Source organism: Formica exsecta, unplaced genomic scaffold (genome assembly GCF_003651465.1).
Source record: "Formica exsecta isolate Colony F162 unplaced genomic scaffold, ASM365146v1 scaffold116, whole genome shotgun sequence".
Lineage (NCBI taxonomy): Eukaryota > Metazoa > Arthropoda > Insecta > Hymenoptera > Formicidae > Formica > Formica exsecta.
In genome coordinates, this window is record NW_021848499.1 from 328,913 (window position 1) to 356,863 (window position 27,951).

Consider the following 27,951-nt stretch of genomic DNA (forward strand, 5'->3'; position numbering starts at 1 on the left):
CTTTCCCTTCTGTGTCTTAAAGGGCACGGGGGCACCCATTTTATTTTCCACTCGACCATTTTTCCCTTTTATTCGTCCCCGTTTCAACCGAGAGTTCCGGTTGTTTGAACAACGGCGCGAATATTATTCCGCCGATTAAGCGCGATTTTTCCGGCTGGGAAGTGCCCTCCGCGATTTTCCTCGCGCAGTTTATCGGTATTTTTTCGAGAATATGTATGCATACAATGGTCCAGGACAAATGGCGTTTCCAAACTCTTCAATGCGAGATATCCTTGAGCCAACGTTTTCATTTGATATTTCAGCGCTCTTTAATTTTTCTCTCCGACAAATTGGAAGATCAAAATGATCTTATGTTACAGTGACGCGGGAGGATTCGGTAATGCGTAGTGCCACATTTCGTGAAAGTGTGCAAAATGCAGGCAATAACAATTTATAAGAATGCATTTATCTAAATGATTATCAAGATATTCTTGCTGAAACTTAATATTTTTTGGATTATTTTAAATATTAGAATACATATATTGTTATCTATTATATTCTAAGATCATAAAAAAAGAGAGAGAAAGGAGACTAATTATCATATATAATTATTATTATACAATATAACATAAAATTTTGCATTAATTTTTATTAATATAATTTAATCTTTTATCATAAAAGTAGAGAACTGTTTAAAAGATGATCTTCGCGTTGGAAACAAGGATACCGAAAAGCTCTTTAGCTTCGGAAAGATATATACAAGTGAAAATACTTTTATAGCATCTCGAAATGGCAAGAGGGATTCGAATAATTCAGCTGCTTGCTAAACCCCAGCTTTTGCCAAGTAACATAGAAATGGAAGGGGTTAATTTGCGAGTTTCGTAGGATCTTCTCTTGAGGGCTCGCCAAGCTTATTACAGTAAATAGCTTAGACGAGGGTGCCCCGTTCGGCCTCCTCTGTTCAGTTGGGCCTTTCATCTCGCAAAACTCATTTCTGCCTCTCTCTTTCTCTCTCTCTCTCTCTCTCCGCCACGGCCTAGAAGATACAGCGCGTAGAATCGTTATCACTTTATCAAAGTTGGACACGGTGCTCGTTCCGACAGAAGAAAGTGCTTTCAACCGACCGTATCGTTTATTAACGTTTTAACAGCCGCGCGCAACGTATATTGCATTAAGGTACGAGACACCGAGCCGATTAAACTGTTGCTGTGCCGAGTGAAAAAGATCGTTCCGCCGTGAACAACGCGAACGTGAAACGCGCCCGCCTCTACGACATATTTAAAGCGCTCCGCGGTAATAGGATAGCGACACGACGAAACGTAGATTGGAAATAAACCCTCTTAACCCCTGCTTTCCTCGAATAAATTCGTTGGAATTTATATTTGCTGGATATCCCCTAATTTGATATCTCACTAACCGTTTGCATACAAACATAGATTATTTACATAATTTAAACATAACATCAGAAAAGCAAAAATATCAAATATTAATTAAATACGAACTGTGATTGGCTTAATAAATCTTAAATATATGATTCTGCTAGTTTCGTATACGATAAAATTGTGTTTGTAATTCAAAAAAATTGAGTTAATATAGAGGTTCACATTATATAAGCGACGTTATATGAGTTGCAAGTTCCGTTAAATCATATCTCGCGGATTATTGGAGCGTGAATTTTTGGGAGTGAATTTTTGAGACTAGCACATCCGAAAGGACAGGTCGATGCGACGCTTATTGATTCGCCGGAGTCAGCTAAAATTCACTTTAAAGCGCGTTCTCTCGATCGGCAGTTCGCGATGCCATCGAACTATCTCTATCCAGGGAGATCGTGATTCGAATAGTAATCAGCAGACGCGGTACGTAAGCTACTAACATCTTCCATGTAAATAGACATGACTTCGCTCGTCCACGCACGTATGCATTCCCGCGATTGTGTGCTCGGTACACTCTCGCGATCCGCGAACGCGAGAGACGTATCCAGCCAGACGCGAGATTACATTTGCCGCAGTATGGGACGAGATATGTACGAGTTAGTCGACGGTATACACATACTTTTGAAACTTTGTTACAAGAATCGCACAGTCTTGACTGCATCATTCCGTGTTTCTTCATTTAAAATTTTTAGTACAAATTATATAAATATAACAGGCAAACGCATTTCTTTCTGCCAAAGTCTAATTGTTTCTTTTTTTTTTCGCCTAGAAAGATGTATCTCTCGCGAAATGATAGATAAGATAAATTGATATAAGATAGACCAGGATTTAGAAAAAATTATATAATGCATCATTTTTAATCGTCTTATTTATATATATTTGAAATATAATTTTGTATCTATCTTTGCATGCGCGAGAAATTTTTATGAGAATGTCGCCATTATACTTGTGAGAAAATCGAAATGATCTTTTCAGAAGGCATCGCGTACGAGTCACATGTTTCCATGGTGAATACCTTCCAAGAACGCATAACGCCGGAAATTGGTCCATACTTCGATACCACAATGTCCTCCAGCATCACTGGCTTGGCCGGAGATACTGTTGAACTGGGGTGCAGAGTAAAGAATCTCGGAAATAGAACGGTGAGTCTAAAATAAATTTTCTTTTTTATGAATACTATATCTTGTATAACATTATAATGCGGAGAGTGAGGTGTGAAAGAAGAACAAATTGAAGACACACAATCAAATAATATAATTACAATCGGAATTGATGCGATAAATTGCACATCCTGTCACAGCATATTGGAATTACTGCTTACCACATAATTACGTTTCTCTCAGAGAGCAAATCTTAAGCCTTACAAGTAGCAACTCAAATTTCGACACGGGATATCGGCAGGTGAACACAACCACTGACACGCCGCGAGCAACGCGAGATAGGCTTGCCCGAATTAATGCAAGAGATTCGGGAACGCGGAGGTGGGTAGCATCGACAACATTATCGAGATGCCGAGCAAACTGTATCTCCCGTTTGCGAAGTTAACCGGTAGATTACAGGACGAAGATATAACGAATGTTGCGAATGATGTTGTTTACATCGCAATTTGTTGACACAAAAAAAGAGAACGAGGAAACAGCGGAATCTCTCGCGAATTAACTAGAAACAAAACATCTGCTCTATTATTTCAGTTATGTAATTATCGCTGCAATTCCCGTAATACTGCAAACATCAGGATTTCAAATTTGTCTTGGACTTTCATCGTTAATTAAGTTAAGCCGGCTTCGTCATTCGCGCAGTAGGACAAATTTTTTCGCTTTCGCGGTTAAATCAGTGGCTTCTAGTAGGTCGGTAAATTAATTTGAGGACGGACAAGATCCTCGGAGCATTTATCTTCCACTCTAGGATCTTCGGGTGTCCTCGACTTCGAATATCAACGGTTTGTGGCACTATTTGAGGATTATCGCAGCGGTTAAGTAGAAAAGGGCGATCTTTGTCAGACTACGTCTTCAAAGACGGGCTCGGTTCGGAGTTTTAATCCCGGGGCTCATCTCTATGCAAAGCTTGATCTTTGCATTTATGTTAGCCGCAGCTACGTGTGTAACGACTAATATATTTCAATATCGTGATTTTATCTGTAAAGATGCGAGCGCGCAAGTTAATATATTAAAAAAGTAATACGAGTTTCAATTGCACGTTTTATTAAATGGGTGACATTAACGATACGATATCATATTAATATCACGCCTTTACTGCTGAAATATATGCGGGCGCATCTATACACACGCACACATATAAACGCGCATGAATTAGTGTCGCGAGGGAATGTCGGTGGAATTGCGGTTGCTCGGTTGGATGAAATTACACGAGTCTCCTAACTCGTATGGAAACGCTAGGATATGAAGAAGTCGAAAACGATGAAGTTACGTGAAAAAAGTAGCATCGCGGCAGCGGCGGCGGTTTGCCACGAAGAGAGAAGTGGCAAGAATAAGCGCCACTTTAGAGATGATATTAACTCTGAAAAAGTCGGTTCCGCGCGTATGCAAAAAGATTCGAGAAAGGAGGAGCAGCAATCGCCGTTATGGCACAGCCACGGTGTGTTCATGGATTTTATCTATTCGCATATTTTTACCGAAGCCGTGTTCTTCTCTTTCTCATGCACGTGCGCGCGCAAACGCGTATTGTACATTTTATTACGAGAAAAAGTTTCCTCACGAAACACCGGCAACCGGATAGACGATTGTGTTTCTTTTTGCGGAAAGCATATTAACTGCAACATCGGAACATTCAAGCAATAATCGTATTAAACCGGGGGCTCTTGCAGTTTATATTTCCGATTATATTCAAGCGCAAATGCGCATCGTGAGTTTCGACCTAGATTCGATCAACACCGCGATGATTTATCGGGCGACATATTACAATGCAGCGTGGAAAGTATCATTACACGCCGTTTCCATAAGTATTAATTAAATTAATAAAGCTTTAACCGAGTCTCTATATATTGAAAAGGATAGACATTCACTTACATCACGTAGATAACATTAATGAACGGGAATGACCCTCTGAAACATTTTGAATGCAGATATTTAGACAAAGTTATATTATACTAAATATTAAATGAATTACACAAATTAGTATACAATAATATGAATTTACAGAGATAAGGTTAATTAACTAGAACTGAAATTATCTGCTTCCCTGGTTAGTTTTGCATAAATAAATGCTGGATATCTCTCGCGATGCGAAAATCAGACGATATTGTTTCCGGTTTAACCATTGGGAGATATTACAGCAGGTACGGTTTAATGAATATTACTATGGTTCTCATTAAAATCGCATAGATATGCCCGAACTACGTGCACAGTTTGAAGACTTGTGTAATGTGTTAAATGATAGTATTAGGAAAAACCATTGAAGTTATTAAAGTGCCGGGTTCGTCGTTACGGCGCAATTTCCGACACGTGAGGGAATTGCACTGATTATGGATGTTATGACAGCTCCGAATCATCGGTTGGATTCTGCTCTAATTAACGGCTTCGAGAACTTTCCAGCATCATCCGAACTTGGCAAATGTCACTTTGCACTCTCCTTTACTCGTATAAAGTTCGTCCGTGTTATCGTTATCGGATCGCTCTAACGACATAATCTCGTAGAGATCGACACTCTCAGATATATTTTGACAGAATTGTTAATAGTTTAATTTAATATAATTTAATCATTTTTAAATTATGTAATTACTATATTTCACATGTTTTTCATACGATTAAGCGTGTAATGTCTTTTATAACTTCTAGTAACAGCTAAATAGACTAATTTGCCGTGCCTATTCGCTTATAAATAATAGCAAAGTACGGGAGTCGTCGTTACGCGCGGAGATTGTAGTCATACATCATGGGGTTATATAGCATTAAACAAAGACATGAAGTATTCCAGCTGTGGCAAATCTACTGCACTCGTAAATTTCTCGGGGCTAGAAAAGGGAGAGTATAAAGTTTTATCGTCCAATCTTACGAGCAACAGGGCGCGAGGAGCGATGATAGTTAGCAATACGCGCGCGCCTCGCGGTAACTCAAGATTTCTGCATTTAGATTGTAGAAATCCCGACATATTTTTGCTAATCTGTTGTTAGATACTGTAATATGTACGTATGTAATAATAACATATCCGTAATTATTACAGTTGCTTCTGTACTTTTGTGACGGTACAAAAGAATCTAAAATGATATTATATTTTGAAGATGAAGTATTTTTAAAGGTATTAATTAAAAATCCATGTGGTTCATTACTTGTTTTAGATTTCGTGGATAAGGCATCGTGATATCCATTTGCTGACAGTTGGTACTTACACTTACACGAGCGATCAGCGTTTCGAGGCGATGCATAATAAACTCCATACAGATGAATGGATCCTCATAATACGATATCCACAGCGAAAGGATTCTGGTATCTACGAGTGCCAAATATCTACCACTCCGCCCATCGGTCATCCTGTTCACCTCATTATAGTTGGTAAGTCATGACTGCATTATAGAAAATGCCAGAACGAGCGTTAATTTCAACGATAATAGAGATGTATGAGAATTTGCATCGTAATTCAGCGGTTATCTGTTTTGATGAATATAGTGACTCATTTATCGTCAGAATAAATTTTAAATAACGTTTTAGTGTAAAATTGCTGGCTGCGCTAAACTAATATTCATGATAAACACTGATTAAATAATGACTATATCATTAGATATTTGTGCAAATAAAAAGAAGAACACCAATAAGTAAAAAAGGATATTATTAATTTGCCTAAAGTATTTCCTGCATTTGCAAAAAAAAAATTGATTTAATTTTCTTTAAATAATTTATGCAAATGATATAATATTCTTGCATCATCTCCCAGCGATAGGAATATCTCTAAAATGGTTAAAATAATTTAATTACATGATTATAAACGTCTCTAGCATAGATCGAGAAATCTAAAAAAGCATCGAAGAAATTAAATTACGTATCGAAGATCAAACGCATACATTATTGATAAAGGCTTGCAAAATCTCCGAATAGCTATTTTATTTAATTTCGCGATTTAGAAATCCGTGTTCCATTCTACGCGTATCTATAAATTTATCATTATTAATCTAATATATTGCGACGACCGTTGTGAGTTTTTCTCATCGAGACCAGTCATATCTGAATAATTCAAACGACGTGAAAGTGGTCGGGGAAAAAAAAACGCAGAATCTCGTAACTTTTGATTCAAACTTTGCTAGCCATTTTAAGTGGTGAAAAGAGTAAAAGGCCGTGGCACGCGGCGGAAGTTACAAGTTAGTAGGCCTCGTGGGAACCGCCAGACGATCGAAAGAATTATAAATCAATGCGGGAAAGTTGCTCCGAGAAAAATTACTAGCGACGCGTGTAACAGTCGAACGTGGACATTGTCCACGATCTATGAGATCGAACAATCGCACTCATGCGTGCGTAACATGCGAGAAAAGTAAAAGTTTTACAATTCGTAAAAAGAAGAATGTACGTTTTGGGATATATATATATATATATATATATATGATGAGAAAAAGCAGATAAAAACTATTTTATTCATACATGCGTTATATATTAATTTTCTAGATGGAACTTTTTCGAAAAGAATGGAATTTACATTCTCTCTTTCTCCAAAGAGATTTCTTTTTATTAAAATATTAAAAAAGTAATTATGCAAAATAATTTCTTGAATAAAACCGGAAAATGTTTATTTTGAAAAATTTTAGAATATCACAAAGAGTTTATGTTTTGCGATTAAGGTACTATCGGAAAGAGTAAATACTATATGAAAATATGAAAATACGAAAATATGAAAATATGAAAATACTATAATATATATATATATATGATGAGAAAAAGCAGATAAAAACTATTTTATTCATACATGCGTTATATATTAATTTTCTAGATGGAACTTTTTCGAAAAGAATGGAATTTACATTCTCTCTTTCTCCAAAGAGATTTCTTTTTATTAAAATATTAAAAAAGTAATTATGCAAAATAATTTCTTGAATAAAACCGGAAAATGTTTATTTTGAAAAATTTTAGAATATCACAAAGAGTTTATGTTTTGCGATTAAGGTACTATCGGAAAGAGTAAATACTATATGAAAATATGAAAATACGAAAATATGAAAATACTATATGAAAGAGTAAAAAAGTTGTTTAAAAAACGATTCAATTTAACAAAGAAATGATCAATATTTTCGCGTTTTGTGTGAATGATGGACAAATTAAATAATGAACATTTTTTCTGTAACATCTGATTCTCTTTGATAGGTATGAAATAAATCTGCCGAAATTCTTGATCAAGATTTTTTTGGTTCGTCAAACCTCAAGTTAGAAAGTTCGCGATTGGTCTTCGAGGGAAAACGTTGTCAGAGACCAACGAGCGTTTCACGAACACGAGTCACGAAAGTGTCCAATTATCGCCAGGCTAATGAAGTCTTTTCCCTGAGAAAAGAGGGTGGACTCAAGAGAGACGAATCGATGGCTACTTTGCCAATGTACTTTCTTCTTGTGTCTATCTACCATCCATCACAATGCTTCTCTAGTTTCTTCTCTTCTCCTCGTCAGTCCAAGCTTGTCATTTTCTTATTCCCTCAAATTTTCAGTGTTTTCCAACTTTTGTAGAAAAATATTTTTCGTTTTTTCTAACTTTTTCAACAGTATTTCGTGATTTAACAACAATGATGTTAATTGTACACTTTACATAACATCAAACTCAAAAGGCGAATTCAACAAAAACAGATAATTTTCATTTTTCTTTTTTTTTTTTTTTTTTTTTTTTTTTTGGATAGCCATATTATTTTAAAATCCGAGAAAATTGAAAGCTCTCTCTCTGATATTTCTCAAATAAAAAAGAGTTTTTTTAAGTTTCCGCAGTTTCCCGGTCAATTCTGTAATTTCTCTCATTATCTCTATTAATCTCGAGAAAATAACATCTAAAGTTAATCGCAGGATAGCCAGGAGTAACTGCTTAATTATCCACACTAGTTTCTGCACATATAAATATTTAAACATAGGATACGTCTGCAATATAACGGCAATAATATGATCCAAAAAGAAGGATATATTGCGTTCGACTGATTGATCGAGGTGACGCGATAAAGCTCTTACTCTGTCTTCGTCCATTTAATAAAGACGCCAAGCGAACCAGACGACGCGGGGCGGATCGAAAAACAATAGTCGACCTTTCAGCGGCATTCTTGGCACGCGATGTCCGTGAAATTGTGGGGACAAATTGAGCCTTTCCGGGAGCGAACGATTCTTCTTCAACATTGCGCTCGTTCGCCGTTTCATCGCGATTCGCACCGACTGCCTGAAAAGGGACCGATCTCGCTTCCTTTTCGCGAGTCTTTTTTAAGTGCTTCGTCTTTCTTTCCCTTTTCGCCCTCCGGATCGCGTCGATGCTTCTCTGTCGCGATTGATGTCGTCGAAAGCTACGTCGTTTGACTTGAAAGCTCGATTTTTAAACGGTTCGACGTTTACCGTGAGAGGCAATGGGTAAAGACCGTGTCGAAGACTGCGAATGCTTGTCGAAAAATTCAAGAAAATTCCAATCGTGCTTACATCAATATTTTACGGCGCGATCTAAGTTATTTTCACAAAACAATAAAATCACGCGCATATTTATTTTGCATATTTCGTTATTGTAATTTTTTAATAGAATTGAAACACAATTTCAGAAAAAATAATATTTTTATACAAAATTTACAAAATAATTATTCTTTAAATTATTTCTGAAAATAATCAATTCCGAACACTGAAATGCGATCCTGTCTTTTCGATTAGTAATATCAATTTTTCTCAACATTGTTCCTAGAGTTCGATCTTTAACTTGAATCTTCTTAATAGCATGAGAAGAAGACGATATTTGTTCATTTTGACAATCTCCTTTAATTACATGCGAGCGCGAGCGCGCCCGCTTCTATCATTTCTGTTATCGTTATCGGTCGCATGATGATCTATATGCTGAACAGGCTCTCCGTATCTCCGTATCTAGGCAGGAAATGGTTCGTTACGGATGCGAGCGTTGTGCCGTTTATCGATGTTAACAGCCAGAAAGTCGTCTTTGTTGCCGACCACCTTTTTCGCAGTGGTATTATCTTCCTTTTATCTCGGAGTCACTGTTCTTCTTTATCTTCCTCTCTATTTTTTGTTTTTTTTTTCCGCGCTTCATTTCATTGCCATCTAGAAGGGCAATAAAAGACATGAAAGTTTTATCTTTTCATTTGCTTCTTTCCTTCTCTCTCTCTCTTTCTCTTTTCTTTCGAGTTCTTTCTATTAGACCGCAAGATCGTTTAATGACCAAACACAGACACTTGACACAAAATACTACGAGCAGTGCTTTTGCTAAAATAGCTTTAATAATTTGCCCGATCCATAAATGAGTTATTTACATCCAGATCCGGTCTAATTCTAATTAAATCGTCGTCAAGTATCGACTTGAACAGAGTGGGATGTTCATTTTGCGAAAGAGGAGAGACGAGTGTCGCAGTGTTTGCAATTTGCTCTCGTTACGTCGATTGAACGACTGCCATCTTGCAACGAACGCGCCGGCGAAAGGCTTAATGAATGAATCATTTACATCAAGAGTCACTGCAACGTCTATCGTTCGTCTATTGTCGACACATCTCGCTCATTAATACGATTGTTTTCATCTCCTTTTCTTTTGAGCTTTTCCTTTGGCGATTTTTCTAAATGGTTCTTAATCAATTGCGAGGTCTGTAGCGTGTGATAATTCAAAGTTAATTACAATCAATGATTCGTAACAAATCATCATTAATATATGATCGATTATTTATTTTATCGTAGGATAAAATATGTAATTCTTCGTAAGCCTTTTTAATTTAATTTATTCTACTTGAAGTATTTTCCTGGCCGCAGTCATTTTCGCGAGTCACTCAACATATTGTAGAGTCTTCTATTTAATTCTTTCTCTTTTCGCGGAGCTTGAATTTAATTAGAGGTACTATTTTTATCATGAGCTTCCAGTCTACTATTGCGCGTCTTTTAGCGTTCATACGCTTCAGAAGTGAAAATAATTCAAATAATTCGAGACGAAAATACTACCAACTATCGTCAAGAATGGAAACGAAATAACATCTATTTTGCTTAAAGTCCTGTACAAAAGTCATAAAATTTCGAAAATTTCACCAAACAATTGCACTATTCTTTTTCTGCGCTATACAACTCAGGGGCAATGATACATCGAGCATCGTCTCTCGTTTCGACTTTTATCCAAGTTTGGACGTTGCGTTCACCTTCTTCTCTCGGCACCGGCGAGGCAATATAGCACTTTCGCCGTGAATCAATTTCGCGGCCGTCACGTACTCGGTCAAGTCGTTTCTCATTGACGTTAGAGGAAGTAAGAGAAAAAGGAGTTTCGAAATGTGGAGGAAGGTCTCGGCGAGACTAGCGGGCAGTCCGTAGTTTTCGTTTGTCGCAAACGTGCATCGAAAGTTAAACCATGCAGATGCAGCATAACGAATTTACGTTACCTCTAGCGTGCGGAAGTTCCTTAACCATTACCGAGTGGCCCGGCTAGCCGGGACATTAGGCAGCTAATTAGCGTTTGCTAATTAGTTTTCGCGCAAACTAATGTCTTTTCGGCCGAAAGCGCGCATTATCATATTATCGCGTACATGCGCGGATACATATCGTGAGACCAGGCATACTGATAAAAATGCTTCAATATTTTATGACGAAAACATATTAATATATTAAAGATAACGAATGTACATTGGTTAAATTAATTAACAGCATACTTTGTTACGCGTAATTTTGAACATTTGTGAAATGGACCAATGCTCGCGACGTTGCGATGATAAAAAATAGAGCGCATTAAACTCATCATCGTCGTAATTCCAGCAAGTGGTATTAATAACTGTAACGCGCGGTAATAATTGAGTATATTTCTTTACTAAGTTTCTACCGTACAGCCACCGAGTTCTGAAAACGTTGAGAGACCGTCGCGCGTTCGTGCATTTATCGCGTAGCGATAAGTGCTAGAAATTGCAGCGCCCGAGTATGCGAGGGTCCTTTGAAAATTAAAGAGGTGCCGGAGAATCCATTAAACGCAAATTTATCCGCCACCGTCCATTAAGAGGCGCGATTACCAAGATTATCATGAAGCGCTGTCGCATGAAACTCGGTAGAGAAATAAACGCAGTTATATCCTCGCGTCGTGCAGCTGCAACTTCAATATTTCTGGCGGGCGGTACGCGTCCCGGACGAAGAAAACTCTTCAACTCGAAGAGGATGCTTAACCAACGACTACAGTGAGAAACGATCCATAAAGAATGTATATCACTAGTAGCGAATAATAATAAATGCGGGGAGCTCACCTGGCTTAAATGACGCTCGTACATAATACTTGTCTCGGCGAGTATTCAATTCGATGAGCGAGAACTCAGTTTAGTTTACGTCTCAGAAACTTTGTTCCACTCTCTGCCCGCTAGCGAATTAATGCCATCCACGCCGGCCGACAATGCAAATATGGTTGGTGCTTCGTCGGTGACGAAGTAGTATATTCAATTTGTCAGGGTTTTGGGACGCTCCGGTCGCGTAGCTGCCGGTGGGTCAAACTACCGCTAGAAATCCTTCGTGCATACAGGCCCGAAGTGGAACCTTGTGCAAATCATACGGCCGGATTAGGAAATGAAATATATACGAGTGTGGTGGTTCTTGGAGAAAACTGGATCAAGATAATCCTGGAGATCTATATTCGAGCATTGTACAGCGAACGGTAATCGCGAGTCCATCGGAGATTCGACTCGAAAGATGGTTATGAAATTTTGGATAAATGGAGATATTTGCAAAATTTAATAGATGATACTGAATAGAGAATGCAGGGACGCCCCGATGTAGCACGGAAATATTTCATATTTAATCTCAGGATCGACATTGTCGCTTCTTAACTAGTCCAGTGTATGACACGTTAAAGTATGTATATTAATTAAAACAAAAGAGGATTTTCTCATGTTGCTAGGAAAACTCTCCTAGGAACAGGAACGACGATCACTCCTGCTTTCCTTTTGGCGAAATACTAGTTAGCTTTACCGCTCGTTTGTACTAGTTTGTTTGTTTGCGTTACCGCGACTCTCAACTCTAGTAAGAGATATAAATTTCGTTCCAAATATTGTTCTCGTACGGTTTACCACAAAGTACGCATTTATTTCAATTACCCATTTATTTCAATTTCAGCGTTCAGAGACGAGCGCATCGATGAACGCGTGGCGTAAGGTAATTCTTGTCGCGACGATAAAATCGTGTTTATTGAATTCTTGTGGTTTATGTCACGCTTTTGCTGGTGTCAAACCTTTATCCTGGATGCTGCGCTCTACGCGCGAACGCTCCACGCCGGATTGAAAATGCTTTGGAGTTTTGCTGGGAATTGCGCGATATCTCGCGATATTTTCTCATAAATATTAATAAGGATCTTGACAGGTTGCCAGACGCGAGTTTTGTGATAGAATGAGCGTATAAATACGTATATTGTAAAAAAGGATATTATGATGCAGAACGTCATAGTTTCATTTCATTACTGATTAAATACGCGTTAGAGCGTGATAAACGTCAATAAATATTTTGTTTCAGTTAGAATTTCGAATGAGCGGTAGCTTGTCGCGCTAATGCATGTTTAAACGGTAATTAATGCGCGATGAAAAATGCATGTCTCTCTCTATGTTGCGTAACATTATAAAATATTCACCGGTAATTTCGCGGGGTTAAAGGAGTCGTTATGAAAACCGCCGTATCGTATCTCACACACATCGAACACGATATCGGACGCTTGTATTTCGTTCACGCGCAAAAATAGCACGGTCCACTTAAACAACGGGCCGTAATTACAATGCCATGCTGGTAAGAGAGCCGAGGCCCAAGTATTGTTATCATGATGATCCGGTCGGCCTGTACTTTGTAATTACAGGCCGCTTTGCACGAGCTTGTCGGGAGTTCGGTCAACTTATATAGTCATTGAAATTAAAGGTTTTAAATTATTTTCAACAGTGCCTCGTTAATTCGGCGCTATGACGTTTTCGTGTCGCGTATTACTAATAAATCGCCCGGGGCGCGATACACATCTCGCTTTCGCCAGGTTGTATCGACAACACGGTGATGTGTGTGATTGCGAAATAAAGGCGACGAGAACCGGGGAAGAATCAACCGCGATTTAATTGCTTGCCCATCGGCATCCGTGTCGTCGACCTACCGCTTGAATATCGCTCTTTTTTCCGGCTCGTAAGTTCGAAACTAATTAAAAGTCGACTGCTAGCGATTCTACATTGACTGTAGCTGGTAATTTCTCGCTCCAAGAGCAGTCGATTCGCTCCCATCCTATTGACAACCCTTATTATATTCGAACTTTTCTCACCGTTACGCAATTGAATCATAGCCCAACTTGTTTTTCCATGTCAGTTTCATTAATTTAGATTTTGTCTTTATTAGACTTTAATTAATAAGCTAGTTTGTAAGTTATCGTAATACTTACAAGATTTTTTTGAAAATTACAGTAGAGATTACTTATAATCGCTTTAACGATAATAGAATGTGTAGGAAGATTCTTCTAATTGTTATATGTATGTGTATATATATATATATAGAGGGAAACATTGCATAATCCTGTTTTCGCCGTTTCTTCGTGCATTCAGACACAAATATCGCAAGAATGCGAGGAAATCAGAGATGAACACACTTACATTAAAATGGATAACTATCTATCATACAAGACGATAGATACGAATGATCGATGCGTTTACGGAAAAGCAGAACTCATTTCTGAAACTTCAGACACAAAAATAACTTGTCAGTTCATACAGCGCAACTTTTATGTGAATTATAGACTCGGTAATATTACATGAAGTATAAACTATTACTCGTTCCAAAATTGCATCGTCGCCGAATGGATTTCACATATTTTCGTTCGAAATTTTTACGAAATGTGAAATTCCACATTTCTAACTCCAGGAAAGTCATAACGATAAAAGCTTATACGACGATCCAGAAGAATCGAGAATATCTGTTATCGTTATAGAGGTAAAATAGCGGTGCAATTTTTAGAACATTGTTTAATTTGGTTTCTCCATCGTCAGGCCATTGTTAAGCCAACGCGTATAGTTTTAAGTACTAAAGGTAAATTTAAACATCGAATATATCTGCAAAATATAGTCACATAGTGCGACGATAAACAAAAACGAATGCTTGATATGTAAATGTTAAAAATAAAATTCTCAAGATCCCCTAACTTTTTTTTTTTTATATCAAATTTTCAAATAAACTCGTCACATAGTTGTATTAAAACGACACATTTGCCAATATCAATTTTTCAGGAACCGTTATATTATGATAAAATAGGCGGTCAAATCCATAAGCCGTAAATCGCACCTCTGTGCGGAGGAAAATTCATCCTCGCGTAATAACCGCGTTGAACTATTTCGAATATCCCGTGGATGGGAATATATCACAGCGCGAAAACTATTTGGCAGCGGTCTGTGCCGCAATGATAATACCGATGACACTTTTATTGCACTAAAGGCAACATAATCCTTACACAGACAATGATATTTTCACGCTCTGATCTTTTTCATTCCTCTAAACTATTCTAAAGAAACTATAAACTATATTTCACGCTCTATACATATATCAATTTTATTTTCTGTTATTTGAATTATTCGACGCAGAGCGATTCTTCTATTACTTCGCTCTTTTAATCTGCAAACGATAATGACAAATTATATATCGGTGAGATAAATGTGCACGATGCATAATATATATTCAGTCAACATGCATCTTTAAAGGAATAATTGCTGCTCGTAAATATTACGATAAAATAAATATTTAAATTCCCATTTTCTCTTATCGCTTCGATTTCTACTTCAAATGAATAAGTCGCGCGATATATCTGTTTAGTTAAATAGCTATTGCTGTTATCCGCTTACGAATCGTTAATACTGAGAGAAAGAGATATGTAATCGCGCAAACTGATAATAGCTAAAATTGTTTGTAGGAAATAATTACGTTTTCTTTTGATACTTGGCGATCATGTCTTGGAAGATAATAACACGACGACACACGGGATGGTTCGCTATTATATATGGCGGTTCGAATCTCTCAATGCAATATTTCTTAAGATTTATTAAGAATTATTATATTTCAATCTCTTGAAAGATCAGATAGTTTAATATTTATGTACAATGACTCCGGATTGAGGCATATAGAAAATTATTCTATTACGTGATGAAATAGTATTTAAAGATTAATCTCATGTCATTTTGTTTTAAATGAATTAAAATATAGATTTAAGTCACCGATAAGTATGAATGGACAAAAAAGATTAAGAGAAAGTAAAATAAAACTGGCGCATTATAAAATAAATACGATTAGTATTTATTAAAATTATTTTGTAAATAAATTAGTTGAATATGCATACATAGATAAACACATCTTGTATTCTAATCTTTATTATTTAACCGTTACTACAACCATTACTAATTTTCATTATTTAACATAGTAATCAAAAATGCATAAATGTTAATATTATTGTTATAGTACACAAGAGATAATGTTATATATATGTTACTGCTATGTATTTATAATATTTATATATAGAATAATATATGATATTATATAAATATTACAATTATTACATATATTGTTTACATACAATTCATAATTCAAATGATATTCTTTGATATTAATTATAATAAATTATTTAGCAGTAACTCCTGTACTATAGCGATAACAAATTTTATATCATTTTACAATATAATACATTAAAGTCTTAAAAATTGCTCAAAATTTATCTAATAATTAAATATTTTCCCTGTAATTACAGCTAGAATTGAGAATCGATAAAATAAATTCCGTTATCTGCCGACAAACCATAACGTTCAATGATCGCGCCGGTTACCCTTATGCGTATAACGATGAGGCAATTTCTAGGGAAGCATTGCTTAATCCGGTTTCGATAATCCTCTCATCATCGCCTGTACATTTGTAGCGGTGCAATGGCGGATAGAAGTTTCCTAGAAAATAGAGTAGGATTAACGGTCGAGCGGAGGTGCCGTACGGCCAGAATAAAGTTTCGTTAGCTCAATATCGCGCCGAATGATTTCCGATTCTGGCCGGTGGCCAAGCTCCTTCCGGTCGGTTTAGCTGAAATAAAGGATGTCATATTGAGAATTTGAGGAAAGTAATGCCTGGCCGGCCGTGCCGGACACCATTGTAAGCCGCGCGCGGATTGCCGGGGGTCTGCTCGCAACCTGGAAAACGCTATTCTGCGGGATTATCGCGGACGATAAAATCGGTACGTCCGTCGTCACAGTCGGGTATAACGCTTCCTGGGTTTGTTAGCTGATCGCGGTTTCAAAATAACCGCGAGCTTTTATCGAACGTTCCCGTCGGGATTGTTTTCGCGGTCGAGGAGGTTCGATGTGTACCGCGAAACGTATCGCCCGATCAGTTCCATTGCTCGTTTGGTTTTGCTCAAGTAAATTGCCGATAAAGACGTCTGTAAAAAGCATTTATGGACGCAATGCAGCATGATCGTACAAATGTGATTCTTGGGGCTGCATATCTCTCCAATCGATGAAAATGTACGTGATAAAAGTTTTTCTCTGTAAAATTGAATCGTACCTACTAGGTACATAGGATGTATCGTAATTCAAATATTGTCTTTATTTAATAAGATATATTAGTATTATAATGAAAAATCAATGTGAAGTTTGAGAATATATAAAACAAAATTAAATCGCATACCTTTTAGAAATTTTAAAGCAAATAAAAAAAATTATTCATAGTACTAAAATCAATTACAAGACTTTTAATTCTCAGACACAAATATACGCTTTTTTCTAAGGACGCAACTGTTAGAATTGTTCCATTCTTGCCACGATAACGTGATCATTCCCGAGTCAAATTGGCAGCTACGAAAGTAATTAGAATCCCTAATGATCGCAAGTGCGCTTAAGTAAGTGCCAGTAACAACGCATTATTAGGGTATAGATACTCGAGCAGCTTTTCTCCCGGGGGCCGAAACTTGAAGCAGCTATTCTAGTTAAGAATCTCGCCATTACCATCGCCTTTTGTGTAAATGGCTCTTGTTCGGTAGTTGAGCGGTAGTTCCCTTATAAGCGTGGCGCTTGCCACGGGGAGTATCGTAATGCAGGTGAGCATCTTGGTTCATGTTCGAAAACGCATTCTGATCCAACGCGTTAGTATCCAACGACTAAGACGGAAGTGTCGAGTTATCTCATCGTCGATAAAACATTAATCCGTAAAATATGTACGTGTTTGGAATATAATATAGTAACTTATCTCTATTAAACTTGATAGTATATTATCTATCAAACTTAATAGTAATTTGTCTGTAAAGAGAGATCTCGATTGCAAGTATCGGATAAAATTATGATATAAAAATAATGCCATACACACACACACACACACATGTATAAGAGGGAAATGCAACTAAACTTATGCAACTGCAGCGTAATCTCCCGAACAATTATTTACTTCACCGCATTCGGACCGCGATGTATCATATATTCCCTTATCGTCGTTTTATCCTTCCGTAAATGACGCGTCTATCGGGCGCAATCGCACGCAACGGTCCGTCGGTGACATACTGGCGAGTGATGCGCAATCAGTATGACATGACGTCGGATATGCACGCGTGTCATACATACGTACACTGTATATCTGGACACATGACATTCCGGACGGTGTCCACGCGGCCGCCATTGATCGCTGCATTCGAGCGCAATCAATTTCTATCGGCAATGGCGCGAATGAAAGATCATTATCGGCGTAGGAATGCAGCGGCGACTCTCGCTCCTGACGATATGGCGCGTAACATATAGGTCCATAGTTCGTGTTACTGCGATTGTTCTGCCTCCTCTCTTTGTTTCTCTCTCTCTCTGTTTCTCTGTCCCTTCTCCCTCTTTCTCACTCACTCTATCTCTCTCTCACCCTTCCTTTGCTGCTTTCTCCTTCCCTCTCCCTTCATGTCGCCGGCAGTAATACATTCAATAATCGCACACACTCGTACCGGACCTGTCCCGCCGCTAACTTATCCCTCGATATACCGTCAGCTGCGTATGTCTGTCAGATTAATGTCCTTGATCATTACAAACGTATGGACATCAGTCTCGAGTGAATGATCGAGTGAAATACGAAAAATGATCCGCGACTGTATTCCTGAAATGCAGTTGCTTCATTGCCGATGTAACTAATCGACCATTTGTGTTTTACGCCGAGAAGATTATTATTGAAGAAAATGAACGCAAGAATTATAGTAAACAGTATAGTCTGTGAAATAATACATGCAATTTATTTAAAACAATGCAGCAACGATAATAATACCCTTAAATCACATCAAAAAGTGCGTATCATATGTTGATCTCCGTTGAATCACAAAACGGAACGACCCCTTTTTTTTATTTGATGTGAAACAAGCCATCTGGTAACGATACAGGAGCGATAGTAGTATCGGATGACCCGCAATTTTCTTTCGGGAGGGGAAACCCTCGTTCTTATCTGAACGTATTTCGCAGAGAGAGAGCGTTTACTATCTCCCATGCTTGTTAGATTTTTTGCGGGCAACACGGCGGAGTGATGATTCAATTACGGACGAAGTCGCGGTCAGCGTACGCGCGTGTGGTCTTCCCTCGATTTATCTCTACCTTTCATTCAAAAGTGAAACAACGCAGCGATCGGTCAAAGATGGATCGATGACTCGGTTAAAAATGAGCGAGCCGATCCGATTTACATTTTTCCGAAATTTCGGAATATTCCGTCGGAATAGCTCGCAGATATCCGCGAGCAGAGCAAAAGGATGCCGAGAGTACTTAAACTTAAGAGCGTTCTCGAAATCGAATATAACATATATCCTATGCATAACGCCCTGAATATTTGTGCCAATAAACTGGCGCGATTGTGCTTGGATTGTTTCTTAGAAAAATGAAGAAAAACAGACTAAAAAAATGTCAATGTAATTTTGTTGCAAATGTAGTGACAATGATTATTATATTATGGCTAAATTATAATGTGATTATTATTACTAAATCTACATTGACTGCTTTAAAATTTTTTTTTAAGATTCTCTATATGTATAGAATCCTGAAAATATTCAATATAAAATATCAATTTTATAAAAATAAAAAACTTGTTAAGAAGCAAAATTGCAAATACAACTGCATTTAATATATTTCGATTGTCTATGGTTATACACGTGTTTCGAAAATTGGCAACTAAACGAACACTAGTGAAAATGATTCACGTGTCTGTCTTCTTTGTCACAAATAGTTTGATGATAATCGAAGAACGAAGATCGATGGTCGAATTCCATCAATTCAGCTGGACTATGTGAACTGTCGAAATAACTGATCGTTTCTCTTAATAGGCGCTATCGTTTGTGAAGAGTCGTTGAATTCTCGAGATATCTGCAGCAAATTGTAAAACGAACGATGTCCTGCATCTCTCTTTAAGGAATGCTCGCAAGAAGCATTCGCCGAATCGTCCAGGGACGTATCTCTGGAAAGGAAATAAAGCTCTTTCGCAAGCAGTGTCCACTGACAAATATGCTCGACTACGACTGTCCTGCACTCGAGCAGCGCGTCAACGAGAATTCCAGAACACCGTAGGATCTCCATTTTAGCGTAACAACGTTAGCATTAGCGTCGCAAAAACCTTTTTCTCTTAACAGCTAACGATGAACTCCTCGTATTCTCGTTAACGTCGTATCTTAACGACGTTTGTGCTATCTTTCTCTCTCTCTCTCTCTCCCTCTCTCTCTCTCTCTCTCTCTCTCTCTCTCTCTCTTTCTCTTACTCTCTCTCTTTCTCTTACTCTCTCTCTCTGATTGTCAGACGACGAAATCAAGGAGAATACGTGGTCTCTGCGACCCGCAACTTTGTCAAGTGGCGACGACACTCCGCCAAAGCCTTTACGAGCAATGTGCTGAAAAGAAAATTACGTTTTGAAATTGTCGTTGGTAAACTCGCAAAGCTGAAGAATGCAAGGAACGATCTTGTTTAATGAGAAAACCGACATCTTAAGAGGATTTATCTGGGACATATTGAAAAATATGAAGGATATCGCTTGCTCTAAAATTTCAAACGAAAAATCAAGATTTTCGACAGAAATAATTGAAGAAAACGGAGGAAGCAGCCTGGCGATGTAAACGCATATGACTCCAAAATGGATGTTGTACAAGCTATTTCATTTAACAACGCCCTGTATCGTAAACTTGCAAACTACGTTTAACTCGGTAAGCCTTCGAACGATACACGTGTTGCAAAATGTTATTACACGGAATAACGCGCCACGATAATAATACGGTGAGAAATACTCCGAATCTCTTCACGACGCAACCGCTTAATTCATTCATGTTTTACTTCATTAAGAAGTTAAATAATCGGGTAGCTCCGTGAGAATAAATGCCGGTAATGCGAGCAACAAAAGGAACTCGTTTATGAAACAGTAATAAGCTATCGCCGCCGACGATGTTCGCGTTGGTTTTGGCATTCCCGGGGAGGAAATGAAGATCTCCCTGTGCCGCCGCAGACCGCCTGCTCGCAAGTCGGTCAGCAAACGGCAGAGGAAGTCTCGAAACTGGTTTGTCAGATAATTGAGATCCACCAATGGGAATCCGAGAAACTCGGAGAATCTCGGCCGACGGACTGTAACGATCCTGTGTACCGCGGAAGCGGAGATTCGCCGAGGTAGGTATTTCCAGCAACAAGATTTAATGGCGGGGCGCGGGAAGGACGGGATAAAGAAGAAACACATCGACGCTACGTTTTTCGCTCGTTGATTCTTACGGAACGACGGGACAAAAATTCCAGACACGCAGTACCGCGCGGTATTACTTCCGCGGAAATTAAACGGGCTCTCTTAACGCCTCGAGATACGGCCATGGCGGGTAGAGATATCGATATATCGGGTAATTCTAACCGGTTTGAGAATGGGACACTTGAAAGGAATCCGTACATCTCGTTCAATGATTTTTTCTCGAGATCGCATATAAAGGGAATTTCTCGAATAGAAACTCCCAGTCATCCGGAATTGATTCCATCGGTACTTCTTACGGTGGAACCTGTTTTCCGCGTAATAATGTGAATATAATGCCGAGCGACCACTCTTTTGCACGGTTATTGCATTTTATTTCCGCAATTTTTTTCTCTTCTTTAGATCGCTCTTGAAAAAATACGGAACAGAAAATACGTGTATGGTAAAAGAAACAATCTCGTAACAACAACAAAATTTATATTCAGCTGTTGGTTTCTGCTAGAGTGTGCTTCGAAAAGAAATATTAGTAAATCTCCATCACGAACATTCCTTGTTTGCAATAAAATCAATGAATATTCACAACATAAGTAAAACAACATATAAGACCATTTTAGAAATACAAAAACCTCTAGGAAAAATTAAAAATATTGTACATGCCATCCTGTTTCATTGCAGAGCCTGTAACAGAAATAGCCGGCGGTCCAGATCTGTTCATCAACAAGGACAGTACGATAAACTTAACATGCTATGTAAGATACGCGCCCGAACCCCCGTCGACGATAATTTGGAGTCACAACGACCAGGTAAGCGGATCTTGACCTATGACCTGCGAGTGAAGTTCCAGTCACTTGCTGAAAATCACTTGTCATGTTGCTGTCAAATCTAAAACTCGCGTCATGAGAGAGGTTTCAACTGAAATTCATCAGAATTTCGTAACCGATGCTAGTTGGTGAACAGACATCAACACAAACAAAAACATTTTTCATGTTTCTCGTGGTCGTTAAAAAAAAGTCCGTGTTTTCGTCGGTCTGACACGTATATCGATTATAGCTGGTAGCACGCTTTAGTTTCTTTGAGCGTACGATATTTATGGAAGACGACGACAACGGTTTGCTTTTTCCCGTATTTCGACAAGGTGATGTATTTCGGTTTAAACAATGTGCAATGGAATTACAATTAAAGGATTTGTTTGTTCAGGATAATATTCATTTTATTCGTAGAGTGAAACAGCTATTTTTGTCTGCGACAATATACAAGTATTTCCATTGAATAACAGGGTTTCTCTTTCAACGCCATGAGACAAATCATTTATTTAAAAGCAACGCAAAAGTTCCTCGTGTATATTTTAAATCGCGCACGTAAACTACAAACAAGCAAATACCTCGCGATGTTACGTTAGTTTTATACATTTTAGTTTAAAAGTCCTCGCATTTATTTTTGCAAACGCGCATATAACTGAAATAACCGAGACGTCACTTTAAGTTGTATTTTCCGAAAACTTGTCTCGAAATGCTTTCTGCCACTCAAGAAAGACACCTACAGTCGCTCCACTTTTGCCTCTTTCCGCAAAGTGCTTTGAATTCCATCTAGTCACGTCAGGGACAGACGAAACGACTCTTATCTCTGTCTTCTTTCACGAACAAGTAATTAACTTCTGAATCGACTAATTATTCGTACTTACATTGCAATTATTCACGGCAATCATCTTCAACGATAGTTGTCGAATTATATAGAGAAAGAAAAATTGCAAAATAGAAGTTGTAATATCATTTTAGCATTAATTGAAATTTCTCATTTATTTATCATACATTAATGCCTTTTATTCAAGTTATTCAATCTAGATGTTTATTTCAATTTTAATTTTAATCCAGATTTATAATACTTATTTTAAAATATTTTGTAATTATAGTAATAAATCTCTTTAAAATCATCATTAATATCTTTTCATCAATATATGAATGTATATGTCTATCTTATACTTATATATATAATTATAATGCGCGCAATCTTTAATAGTATTAATTAAACCTAATTAATTCAATAACGTAACAAATTCTTTTCTAAATCTTATTAAAATAACCATATATAGTTTGTGTAATTTGGCTTTCATTAATTATCAATTTTTTTTATTCATTAAATATCTTCTGTTATAAGATTAGACATATTTAAAAATAAAAATCTTACAATGATGCATTTTGTATTATATTTCACGAAGCAGGTAGAAAACAGCAACAATACACATAATTTCAAAAGAGAATTCTTAATCTTCTTGTTGAGTTCTACAAATCTTCTCAATATAATTAATGTGTAAAATATTCTCTTGCTTAAAGAGAATTATTGTAAATATCCAAATTAAAATTTGGCCACAGCACAATAAAACATGAAGTATGCATTGTGTAAGAGTCAATATCTTAAATATTCTCGATACTTTTATAATCATAATTGTATGATACAACTACGTATTTTTTTTTTTATATTGAAGCGGAGAGGTCATAAAATAAGTATATTCTCGTATTCAGAGAAAAAGTCTTGGGAAAGGATTTCTGTCACTGCAGCTAACACGTTCCTTCTTCAGCTTTTCCCACAGAGTGGCCTTATCCGCAGCTGGTCACGTCAGAGGCAAGTAACCCGATGTGCTTTTTATACTCCTTCTTTCGCAGGCGATTAACTTCGACTCACCGAGGGGTGGCATCAGCCTGGTAACGGAAAAAGGGCCCGTGACTTCGAGCCGTTTACTCATTCAGAAGGCGATCGACAGAGACTCCGGCATTTACACGTGCTCGCCCAATAACACTCGTCCTAACAGCGTACGGGTCCACATAGTCGATGGTAACGGAAAAATGCCAATTTCGCTTAGAACGGGGACTACGTGCAAACATCCCAACTCTTTTAAACTCTTTCTTAAGTAAGACGTTCTTTAAAAAACCGAAGCAAGTTCACTAAAATGCCGCAATGTTGAACAAATGGACATGTTTGGAAGTTTAGCAATAAATTATGATGACTTTTATCTTTCTATTGCAAGACAAAAAATTTACAAGAAATTTGTTTAAAATAAAAATAACGTAAAATAGGATTTTTAGCGAAAATTATATTTATAATTCAACAGTTAGCATCATGTCTCAAAAATTATTTTTCCTGTGATTGTCATGTTTGACGTAATATTAATAGACACTGAAAGAAACACCCTATCAAATGATCTTAGAATGGTCTCTAATATAGACCGTTTAGACGCGTAACAAATCATTCTTTCGAGACACAAGCAAAGATACAAGAAAGGTGTCTCATAAAAAATGCTTAGCTTGTAACCGGTCGAATAGAACGGCGATAGCTTTGTCCCCAAAGCGAGAGCCTCGCTCTCAACGATGCGGAGAGAAACGTCACTTTAAATACCACCTGCTAAGAGCCGCTCGAGCGAAACGACATTATAGCGTGGCGTTTGTTTCAGAAGAACACCCAGCAGCGATGCATCACGGCAGCGGCGACAGAATGGCCGCGACGTTGCTTCCGGTCGTCCTACTTCTTTGGATGATATTCTAGCCGACGCTATGCACTCCGGGTTGAATGCGCGCGAACTTAAGCACGGTCGTCTAACTCCTACGAAACTAGCGGGCGGAGGGTCTGTTTCGCGGTTTTGTCTTCCGGAATTCAGCTCGCTGCGACGCGCATTCGACACATCCGCCTTGCGAAAGTAACGCGAATCTCACCCATGGTTCGCGTCACGACGTCTCTCCCATTACATTGTTAGAGTGTCAGGTTGACGCATCTACTATACGAGAAATTCAATTGCTATGTCGTCATCTGGAAGACGCAAGATGAAACGGATAATATTAGGATGAATATATCAGTAAATGATAGATCGATGCGATTACAATCGCTGAATATATATTTCGTTTTATGTGATCGTGTATAAAACGATATAATTATATTTTTTGAAAAATGAGGGCGAAAATCTAGCTTAATACCTAGAAGGTTAAGATACAAAAATTTAAAGAAAAATAATATTTTCGATTAGGAAAGAAAGTTGAATTATCCAACGAAATTTCTTAATTATTCATTGAATCATTCTTTCACCGATTTTTCTATCCCGTAATCAACAGGCAAAAGTTACTTTACAACACTTCTTAACACGATTAGTCGGTTTGCCGAAATTGAAACTCTCGCGGTACTTTCAAGGCCGTTGTCATTTTGCGAAAAAGAACAACGTCTAGAATCTTACCACGCTAAGAAAACAAGTACGAAGTCTTTTTTTGGTCCGGCGACGAGTCGCAAGTCCGTTTCCATCGTCTGGAATCTTTCTCCTTACTTTGTAAAATAAAAATCGTCTACGAAAAAAAAACCCTTTTTGCAAAGGCGGAGAATAGCCATACTAATATAATGCTTGACCTAAAAACGAACCAACAAACACATTCCTGAAATGATACTTGCTAAGGAAGGAAACAACAATGAGAAAATTACACTAATCCAAGGAAATCCAAGTTGAACGCGATATTTTCCGATATTAAGCAAGACTAAAGAAAACCTCTCTTTGCGCGCTATGTTTCACGAATTTCGACAACTGAAAAATAAAAACGATTGGGATAATTAGAGGAACGTAACATCATCACGCAAAATTGCGTGATAATACGCGATGAGTTTATTAATGTATCAAATAGAAGGAACACACGCACTGCCAAACGCAATATGTCGGAGATATTTCATTTATAATAAAATTTATCATCGCGCGTCTACCATTTCCACTTAACAGCCTTGAACACGAACGTCGCGTTTTCGTTATTGCAGTTATTCAATTATTGAATGCACTCGGTAGCCTGAACGTTCCACCCGTTGCGACTGTCAACAATGTCTCGGCTGCGACTAGTCTCGGATATATATCTCGACGTAATCTTGTTATCGGATTATTGATTGTCGCGCATGAGACGAGCTGGAGGCTTTTATGCAAGCAGAATATTATTAATTATAAATACACACACATCTAAAAAAGCTGCTATGCTGCGTTATGATGGTGCTCTAAAATTTGAAATATATAATAAGATGTGATAGAAATGTAACGCAGGGATGAAAACGCGTGAGTTATTTCAACGAAGTTAAAACATGATATATACCATCACCATCACTTACGTGGATATGCGCGGATATCGGAAATATTTATTGAGAAAATATTTATTGAGAAAATTCAATTTTTTTTAAACTGCTGCTTTTATTTATTTCAATTTCCTTTAACAAGCTCTTTCTCTCTTTCTCTCTCCTCTCTCTAGCTTAGTTTCATATTATATAAAAAAATTAATAAATTTAATATTTTATGGTCCTAAATATTACAACATAACAATTGTACTATATAAGTATGTTACTTCAGAAGCTAGAAAAAACTGAACCTCGGAATATAATCAATAAGAGAGAGAACAATTTAACACACGATGTATACTGCATTATATGGCGAATAGGCGCTGCGTTTGCGCCTTGTACACATCAAACGAGAAAACTCATTAAACTTCGGAAGTAAGGATTGAGGCGGAAAGGGGCGCAGGATTTTCATGCAGATACGTAAATATAACGGGCTTTTCCGGGCTCGCGGCGGCGCAACTTATTTATAAAAAGAGGGAAGGTTTATTCGCCGAACTTATAATGCCCGACTTCGAGACGGATTTTGTCCTTGTTATGGTTATCGGTAAAAACGTATTGTTCAAAAGTGCATTAGCTCTCGGAGATTCGAACACGATGCGCCGAGACGATCCCGAGACTGTTCCGCTTTCCGCCCGTAAAGGGGACTGCATCGTGTCTTGGCGTGAGTATGGCAGTATTATTGCGCCGGAAATGTACCTCGCTTTTTCAGGACCACTCGCGAGAACGCTGAAACGGTTTCGATATGCCCGATCCTTGTCGCTATTAGCGTCCAAGATCTTTCTTCTGTCAATGGGACCATGTAATCGGAACAGATTTTGGTCCAATCGCGAATAATTCACGTTAGCAATTGACGCCGACGTGTATACGAAACGGACGGTCCTATAATTGCTGTATATACTGAGTTAGAAATGTAATATTATAAGAATGCATCGGTGCCAGTCTTTTATCTAACTTACAATGACACCGAAATTCGTGTATTTCGAGGATCTCACGTGCAATGTGTGTATATGTTTTTTATAGATGCTGATATATGTACGCGCCTAAATAGATAAGGAGAAAAAATTGAAAAAGCGTAGATTAAGTGTTACTTATGACGTCTTTCTGGATCGAAATCTTTTTCATAAATCTGTACATGTTCACCGACTTAACGGACAGCGTCGGAAATTTTTATTTGCGCACGCATTTAATAAAAGAATGAGAAAAATTGACTCTAAAGTACAGAATGAACGTGAATCAAAGACCCACACACATATTAGCTATATAGATAAGTATCTATAATCAAGTGATTAAGTGATTTCTTACATCGGGTCGCTTGGTAATTGCAGATTTTTTTCTTAATGTTCCGCAGCTACTCGTTAACCATGTTTTTCTTTGCTCTTGATTACCGCTGACGTCGCGTTTTAAAAGAACAATTTTAATTAATACTTGACTCAACAGACGCTAATTACCTCCTTTTATGACGCGAAAATTCTTTCACGCCTTCCTTTTCGCTGCTTTGTAACACTAGCCGGTCATCTTGTTCGTTAAATTTCACTTGCCGCGACCGTAACTCGTACCACAACATCCCTTTTCTTTTTCAACCCCAAAGTGTTTCTATCATACGT

The 27,951-nt window shown here is 37.7% G+C and overlaps 1 protein-coding gene across 4 annotated transcripts in view; it reads left to right on the top strand.

Annotated features, from left to right (window-relative positions):
• The window catches only part of LOC115239367 (zwei Ig domain protein zig-8-like), a 50,864-nt gene extending 23,291 nt beyond the window's left edge, over nt 1-27,573 (top strand). The window contains exons 3-7 of one of the 4 annotated variants that reach the window (XM_029813852.1): nt 2,388-2,554; nt 5,707-5,920; nt 21,902-22,029; nt 23,887-24,131; nt 24,672-27,573. In XM_029813852.1, the coding sequence (XP_029669712.1) occupies nt 2,388-2,554; nt 5,707-5,920; nt 21,902-22,029; nt 23,887-24,131; nt 24,672-24,918 (1,001 nt within the window). In that variant the 3' untranslated portion in view covers nt 24,919-27,573. The remainder of the gene's footprint in view (nt 1-2,387; nt 2,555-5,706; nt 5,921-21,901; nt 22,030-23,886; nt 24,132-24,671) is intronic. The other 3 variants (XM_029813861.1, XM_029813871.1, XM_029813879.1) reach the window with 3 other exon arrangements.
• Nucleotides 27,574-27,951: the final 378 nt, after the last annotated feature.